The sequence below is a fragment of the Galendromus occidentalis genome, unplaced genomic scaffold (genome assembly GCF_000255335.2).
Source record: "Galendromus occidentalis unplaced genomic scaffold, Mocc_1.1 scf7180000077495, whole genome shotgun sequence".
Taxonomy (NCBI): Eukaryota; Metazoa; Arthropoda; class Arachnida; order Mesostigmata; family Phytoseiidae; genus Galendromus; species Galendromus occidentalis.
This window is the reverse complement of record NW_003805483.1, coordinates 266,826-275,079: the sequence shown is the minus strand read 5'-3', so window position 1 is coordinate 275,079 and position 8,254 is coordinate 266,826. Positions and strand designations below refer to the sequence as shown.

Sequence of the window (8,254 nt, the reverse complement as noted above, 5' to 3'; positions counted from 1 at the left end):
CTAGATGCGATGCAAAAATTCGAGCAACGCCACGTCCCAGCAGCTGAGCGATCCAGACTAGACTCAAGCTCTTCTTTTCTCTGCTTCTCCATGTTGGGGCACCTTCACGCCTCATTCCAGCCGCTCATGTGATTCGTATATATGGTGTCGAGACGGTTTCCTCTCACGTCATTCCCGGCGCCGAGTTCATTTCGCGAGGATGACCAACCCGACTCGCAGTCAAATATGTATCAGAGCCAAGACTCATTCCTCCACCGACTCCACGCCAGTAGTGCCGAGCAAGCAACGTGACGCAATATAGCTCACCGGCTTATTCCTCGTCATAAGCCACCCCTTTTTCTTAGCCGAGAATTCTCGAAATGACGGGATGATACTCTTGTGCCGGGGAGTTTCTTGAACTCATCTCGCGATGGCTCGACTCAGCATTTTCTCGCTCCTCTGCGAGCTTCCCCTGTCGACATGTACGAGCGACCAGAGCGCGAGCTTATATGAGTGTGTTTGACACGCCAGGCATCGATGGATATTTTCCGAAAATAATTCGACTATCCGGGAACATCATCCTGTCGGGAGGAAACTCGGAGCCGATTTCTGAGCAAACGTCCTCGATCAGTGAGTTGGAAACGGAGACGCGACGCTCTCCTGATCCTCATGGGCACATTCGCTGTAAATCCTTCCTCGTTCAAAAGAACGGCGTCGAAGGCAAGGGGGGACCTTATCTTGCAGTGAGAGACAACAGCGAATGCAAGAAAGAGACTTAAGAGGTTTCGTAAAGTCCAACGAAAGCTCCATGAATAGACAACGAGCAAGAGACGAACAGTGGATGCCGGGCCGGAGACACGAGGAGAAAGTCGGAAGGACAACGGGAGAGACTCGAAGAGCAAGTCGAGACCAGGGAACGAGTTGAGGCTTCGCTCGCGGAGGATGTCAACGACATTGTAATCTTGTCTCACTGCGGACATACGGACGGATGAACATTGTAGCGGTGACTGAATGAATGAATGAATTTTCGCCCTGTGTCGAATATTGCGCCATCGAGAGCCCCTGCAGTCTCGTCCCCTCTTCCTTTGTCCTTTTCTCAATGCATACCCGTCCACCAACCGCACTTTCCCTGCCTCCTCGGACGCTGAGTTTCTAGCCTTCCTAGTCTCGAACGCCGAAGGTCATCTAGAGCGTTCGTTGGGGAATGGGAAACCGCGGGAGGCCCTGCTCGGATCAGGAAGCACTTCATGGATCATGGCTCTCACCGAGTCTCGGTTCCGTCTTGGGAAAAAAAGAGCGGGAAATCTGAAATGAGACGAACAAGAATTCAGCTGCTATCCGGCAGAACGTGTTGACGACTCGGGATCGATCTTCATCCGTGCGGCTCATCTGGCCACCGCGCCACGCGCCGTCTGCGAGATGCCTCCCCGTTTCCATTCCGCTGAACAAGTTGTCCTTTTCCATTATCATCGTGCGCTCGTCTGCCTGCTCACTCAGCTAAGTGGTGCTTGAGGAGCACTTGCCGAAGGAAAGGAATGAACCGGAAGCTTTCTTTAAAATTGACGCTTGTCTCAGTCAGCGTTGTTGCCCGCGCTAGCGCGTCGGCTCCGCGGCCTGTCTGTCTCCTGGCTCGACAGACGGTCGAGTTTGCCGCCTCTCGTTTTTGGGCAGCCGAGGCACGGAGACACACGTTCGAATGCACGTCTCGCGTTGTGGGCACGAAGTTGTGCGACAGTGTGCTTCGCTCAAAAACACGGCTCGTCTAACGACGACCGTCTAAAGGATGTTCGGCTCTTCGTTGATACCGCCAGGCACGACAATTATTGCGCTCTGAACAGACACGATGGAAGAATTTTACGCGCGGTGGAGTCAACTTTGAACTGCTCAGTTCGTAGCTAATTGAATTTCTCCGAAAGCATCGTCCCCGGAAAGTTCAAACAACAATGGGAACAAGTCCTCACTACTCGGACGGCGCACAAGCTCTACAATTTTTTTGTTCGCCGCTCTGTACCGAAACGAGCTCATTGCGAAACACATCGCCAATCGAGACAATGACTTTTGTCAATGGACGCCATCGTCCCCGCCCTCACTGGCGACAGCGACACGGGCAAGAGAGCGCGGGGCTCTCTGAGCTTTCGAGGGGAAAATATCAGTTCGAGGCAGGGAATCTCTGATGGGAGACATGTCTGATCGATTGTTGTCAGATCTTCTCGCTCTCATCGACGCTTTCGGGATCTGGCTCGTGATATCGGGTCCTCCCTTCGAAACTGACAGATTTTTGCAGCTACAGGTGGATGAGGATCCGTAGCTGTACCGAAATTGTCCCGTAGCCCGTTGTGACCGACACTATAACGTTGTTCGAATCGTGGCTCGGCTCTAGGGAGTCACGGACAGCAGAATAAGTTTATCGATATAGAAGAAGCCGATCAGAGCCCGGTAGGACGGAATTCCATCTTTCTCTTACGAGATGGAGGGTCGATATCCAAAGAGAATCGGGAACACGGAATAGAACTCTTTAGTAACGAGCGCAAGTATCGGGCAAACTCTTCGCGGGAACCTCCCCGAGATCGATTGTACGACCACTGACAATCATCAGTGAAATCGTCGAGCTTAAATTTCTTAAATTCACTCATTGATGATTGTCCTGAGTCTCAGGTCTGGACATCGGTATCGTCCTTCTTTTCCATAGGAATTCGTCGACGAATAAACCAGCTGATGGGATTTCCAGCATTCCAGCGAATTTCGAAGAGTCTTCCCCCGATTGGTGGGAATCTCGATCGGCAGTCAAGCTGTGGCTGTCGGTACACGCCCGCGAAGCTTCGTTGTTATGGTTTGACGCACCCACTTTCCTGAACTTTCTCTTGTTGATATCGTGCTGATTGTAGATGACGGAATGCTTGCAACGCTCGCCGATCACATGTTCCCTGTCCGGCATTTCGCACCCTTTTGAGCTTGCGGAAAGTCCCCTCTCCGGGATCCAGCGAGGACGAAGAGGGGTCCTGGATTTCTGATTCACGAGGAGAGCGGATCGAAGGGAATTCGGATGGCGAACGACTACGACTCGTCATTGGAGGTGATTCAAGTTTATCAAGCTCCAGGTGACGAAAGATGGTATCCCGTCGATCCACGGAATCATTATGTCGTCAACAACGAATACATCGACGGCGCTCGTCTACTCATCCGTAATGTTTGTCGAGACAACGAAAGCGGAAAATTCGTTTACTGGGAAATGGACAACAAGTCGGTTCGAACGGAAGTACTCAGAGCACTCGAAACGAGCCGTGCCTCCAAGAAAACTCATATCCGAATCAACGGGATAATTGTAAGCTCTCAGCTCTCATTTTTGGTGGATTCAGTCTAAATCGCAAATTATCAGATAGGGATGCGCTTTCCGGGAGATCTCGAGGCGAAATTCGTAGAGCTCTGAGTCGATTTCAGGTGAATCCCATGAGAATGACTGCCTCGAAGAAACACAAGGTGAGGCGGGAAGTTCTGGACGTCCATGACAGACCGGTACTCGAAGTGAGAAAATGCTTAGCGCCACCCGACGAAACAGTGAAGCTCATCAGATTCGAGCCCAGATCTTTACTGGGCAACCAGTGTGGGCATAGCGAGCCGGAGGTTGTTGTTCAACCCGTTTCCGACGACGAGTTCAGAGTCGCGATAAAGACAGCGTTGCCCATCAAACAAGAGCCTATCGATCCGCACGTTGCGCAGAAGCCGGACAGCATTCCAGAGGTCAGTTTCCGATGGATTCATCCCATCCAATCAGATTTCAAAACGGTCTCGTATGAGCATCTTCTTCCACGGATGAAGAGAATATTCCGCGCTATATTCCGGAATTCGCTCGGTCGAGTTGAATGCTTCGATCAGAATATCGCACTCAATTACAGATGGAAGTCGCTCGGAGACGCCCCAGGTCAAAGTCCGCCAACGAAACTCCCATCAACCTGAGGCGATCCATGAGAATTCAGGCCACGGGCAACCCTTACAAAGCAGCTACAGATGCTCACAGGCGACGGAAAACCGATCCGAGATCGCGATCGGGACGTCGCAATCAAAATACCTGACGGCTTGTTCCTAAAACCATCTTCGAGCGAAATGATCTTATAATTTAAGCGGGACCAAGCCTTTAGAGTTTGGAATCCTCAAAGCATCAGACAAGATGCAACGCGGAACCATCAAGTTTCCTTTGTGCGTATTCGTTCAAGCCTACTACATACAATAAAAATAATTGATTTCAACCGTATCCCCTTCGTCAATCTGTCCCCTCTCCCTGCGCCACCGTCTGCCCCCTCCCTCTGATCTGCTATCGCGAGGAGACATTATACGTGGAGCTATCAAAGAAATTGGACGAATCGATGAATGATTTCCAGAGCGATAAACTTTGTAGCTAGCCACCGTCTCTCCGTGCCAAAGGGATCTGAATCCCTTCCTTGAACCGTCGACTTTGTGCGAAGCCGGACAAAAATGAAAACCGTTAACATCGGGACAATGAATCAGGTCAGGGGAGAATCGCTGAGGGAAAAATTCGCAGAATTTCACTCCCACCCACCCCATTTGCTTGTCGTTGTAACAAATGAATGTATCGTTCGACATCCGCGGCTGCAAGAAGTCCTCGTTACACCGCGCTGTCTCGACGTTACTAACGACAGCCTGGTACAGGCGCACGAGCAGGAACTGAATAGGAATCGCGGTCCGACGGGGAAAGAGCTCGAAAATTAGTTTTTTCTCCCTCTTCGGCGGGGGCCTGGATTCAGCCTTTGACGGAGTCCCCTTGAAGGTCTGTGGATCTTTCTGAGCCGCGAATTTTTACGCGAAACGTTTGAAAACCCTGAAAACGAAAAACTCCGATCGCAGGCACGACTTGTCGTCCTTGGAGACCAGGGAGCGAAGGCACAGATGACCTTCCTGGTGAGCCGTGCGCAAGACACAGGCGAGGCACCTTTTCGGACTCTGCGGTTTCAATTCCATAGATCGCTCCCGTAGCTGCAGCCTCGATGGACCTCAGTGAAGCAGAGTAAGCTTCACAATCGTTTCGATCGGGTTGACACCCCTTTAACATCAGATATCATCAGTGATTCATGAAAGATGATCGGACGTGACTTCAGTGTCGCGAGAGATCCGAAATTGGCAATGGGCTGCTGTAGACTCAGCAGAGGATTTCAGCAGCGCTTATGCTGAATCAGATCTTGCAAGCTGGCGTCCCCATGAGCCCTCCGGGAACCCTCGGCTGATTCCCACTTGCCCGCCCCAAATCGTCCGCGATTCGTTCTGTCTGATGGTATCAAGCGGGACCAGGAGCAATATCTATGCATATTCGTGGTACGAATGTTGATGCAACGACGAGCCACGTCCGCATCTACAGATCAAGGTTCCAGAGTACAGCCAGCCAAGGTCTGGTATTTATACGTATTCTCCTGAATACCATGACCCGCAATTTTCCCGCACAGTGTCCGTCGAAGTCAGCGAGACCGAGTATGATATTACTCACCACGTAAGACGCTACGTTAAGACTGAAAAAGTCATGTCCGTTATCAGGAGTTCGAGTGCTGCTGAGATTCGTCATACAACGAGCGACTTGCCATCAAGAGTAGGATCCTGAAGACGCGTTCCGCGGCAAGCAAGTGTCGTAGTGGCTACGGGAACGCCTCTGGGGCAGGTCGGAGAGTAGAGTTTGTGCGGTGGCTCTTTGACGGCAATGAAGGAAGCGCTGGGACTGTCTAGAGGAAGATCCACCAAGAATATTCCATTGAGTGACGAAGATCTGGGCAGAGATCAGCGAACAGATCGAATTCTCCAAGAGAATAGTTCTCGCGCTGGGTCGCGAGGCAAGTGTCGGACAATGCGATTCCGGCAACCTCATCGGGAAACATCCACATGCCCTTTGAGCATCAGTCATTTACCTCAATGAGGTTCTGCCCGTGTTTCGCATGCTAGGCCAAAGAACATCAGGATGTGACGCGGATAGGATCGTTCTCCCAGCGCGAATGAACTCAAACATTCACGACATTGCGTCGCACGCCATCCTCGCAGGTCCTTCCACGTCGAAGCCTTCTTCAATTCACGACCGAGTCCGGCCCGGCTCAAGATTGGAAAAGATATCTTGCTTGCGAGCTCGGTTGATTGGTCTTCCGTGGAATGGTGGATCTGCCGCGCAGCTGCCTAGACCTCCCTGTCCTTCAGAGCCTCGGAGGAGGGAGCACGATGGAGAAAAGAGGCTGGAGATGAATTGGTTCGGGTCGTTGTCGCTATCGCCCGTCTGCAAACGGAGCCCGAGGAACGTCGCTATCGGTGGACGACAATGTTTGTTCGTCTACCGGGAAGTGAATGGCTTGACTCCCTCGCTTGTGCCGAGGAATCCACGCTCGCTCTAATGGGAAACTGTATCCAACAGCGGCAACATCAACGACGACGACGACAAGAGTGTTGCTTCCGACGAGAGTGTTGTGACCCGTGAGGGAGAACGAGCCCCGTCCCCCACAGTCGCATTGTTTTGTATGGAAATCTCACAGACTGACGACTGAGTGACTGAGAGGCTGAGCCGGTCAGTCAGTGAGCGTGAGGAGCATTGACCGGTTCGCTCGTTTCCTTATCTGCTTTGTGCTCGTATCCCTGCAGACCTTCAGTATCGGACCTGCGAATGTTGCTGCCTCAACGGCAGCCCACCCCTTATTTGATTTCCCGCACACGCTGCACAAACACGCATAGGCGTGAAGAGACGTGAGCGATACGAGTGTACACACGCTCACTGTGACAGAACTGCCGACTTACGCTCGCCTGTGGGAGGTTGCAACACGCCCGCGGTACGCACCAACGCGACCGAAGGCATTCATGTACAAACAACAATGACCGCTGTGTGAACGGACCGGGCATCGTTCGGAGACAGTGATTCGTAGAATGCGAATCAGCTGTGACCTTCGAACCGGATGTATCGACAGGCTCGGCTGCAGAATTAGACGATCGGCGCAGAAAAAAAGAAGTATGGGTGAGGAATAGGATTTCGTTAAGAATCTAGCGTTACACGGAGAACCCCTTAATTCGCAACAACGTTTGTATTACAATCCAAACCGTAATTCAATCATCATTTGGTCGAATAGCTGTCTTAAGTTCCGATGATGATTTGATTTACACACACAGACCTCGAACCTTATGAACATCCTGTACAATAATTCATTCCTATACACTGTAAACAATGGGTTCCCTATTCTCTCTCATTTCGGAAACTCTCCTTCATTGCACCATCACATGCTGGACATCTCATCGGTGAACACTTGATTCTTGCTCGGCCAGGCGCAAATCCTGACGCAGGAAGAGGAATCCCGCTCTTGTCCTCGGTTTCTGGGGTTTCGACCGCTGTCTGACGGCCTCCTCATACGAAATTGTCAAGCTGATTGTATAAATTCGCCAAGTCCCGAATCATTTGTGGCAATGTGAGCCGTTCTCCGGGACACGTCGTCCAGCAGCGGAACATCACGTTGTATCTGTAAATTGACTTTCATGAGTGCGAAACGATGACCCTGCTTATCGCCTAATAACCACCTGCTCCAAGACCACCCACTCACAGTTCATCGGGACAGTTGGCAGGTTGAGGCAGTCTGTAACCGCTATTGAGGCAGGTTGCCATTTTCTGAGGCTCGATATCGGGGAAGGGGGGCTGGCCCAGCGTGAGCAATTCCCACAGGGTGACACCTAGCATCCACAGATCGGACGCAGGCGTGAATTCTCGTTTTTGCAAAGATTCCAGAGCCAACCATTTCACCGGCCGTCTCTCCTGCTCGTGATCACGATTGCTATCATCGAGCCAATGATAGTCCTCGGAGAAGAAATCTCGAGCCAGAGCGTTATCGGCCAGTTTCACATGCAGCCGATCGTCGACCCTGGAAAGTTCCAAATCCAATTGAATCGTTTATTTTCGAAACATCGTAACTCCACTCTGGAAAAACACCCAAAAACAATCTTCCCCCTGTAGTTTATCCCACAGGATACCGATCCTGGCTTGTGGGGCCATTTTCGAAAGCTCTTGGTGAGAGCTTTCAGAAAAAAGATATAACACCGCCCTCCCTCTCCTTCTGTGGCTACACGCGGAGAAATGAGTCTTTGGAGTTACGATGTTTTGAAAATAAACTTTTTTTCAAAACTCAGGAATCTTTATCTCGCCGTAAAAACGTCCAGGATCATCGTAGGAGGCTGTTTTTTTTTTCAAAATGTAGCCCAGGTCCTCAGCTTTCCAACGAGGCGCCGCACGACCCTATAGCTCCATTCAATCAAAAGT

At 51.2% G+C, this 8,254-nt stretch overlaps 2 protein-coding genes across 2 annotated transcripts in view; one reads left to right on the top strand and one right to left on the bottom strand.

The window, feature by feature from the left end:
- Positions 1-2,848: 2,848 nt before the first annotated feature.
- LOC100905294 (uncharacterized) lies at positions 2,849-4,227 on the top strand. The gene is made up of 3 exons (XM_003746338.2): positions 2,849-3,301; positions 3,418-3,717; positions 3,873-4,227. Exons 1-3 carry the CDS (start codon positions 3,023-3,025, stop codon positions 4,047-4,049), a joined length of 756 nt encoding a protein of 251 aa, XP_003746386.1. The 5' UTR covers positions 2,849-3,022; the 3' UTR covers positions 4,050-4,227.
- Positions 4,228-7,351: 3,124 nt separating this feature from the next.
- LOC100905148 (tyrosine-protein kinase RYK-like) overlaps positions 7,352-8,254 on the bottom strand; it is a 20,540-nt gene continuing 19,637 nt past the window's right edge. The window contains exons 7-8 of the mRNA XM_029112330.1: positions 7,545-7,859; positions 7,352-7,463 (exon numbers count right to left, since the gene is read on the bottom strand). Coding sequence (XP_028968163.1) covers positions 7,352-7,463; positions 7,545-7,859 — 427 coding nt within the window. The remainder of the gene's footprint in view (positions 7,464-7,544; positions 7,860-8,254) is intronic.

Bases quoted from the DNA above. Each gene is read 5' to 3' on its own strand.
- LOC100905294 (XM_003746338.2), top strand. From the start codon at position 3,023: ATGGCGAACGACTACGACTCGTCATTGGAGGTGATTCAAGTTTATCAA. The intron at 3,302-3,417 runs GTAAGCTCTCAG...AGTCGATTTCAG, and splicing joins TCCGAATCAACGGGATAATT to GTGAATCCCATGAGAATGAC. The intron at 3,718-3,872 runs GTCAGTTTCCGA...ACTCAATTACAG, and splicing joins AGCCGGACAGCATTCCAGAG to ATGGAAGTCGCTCGGAGACG.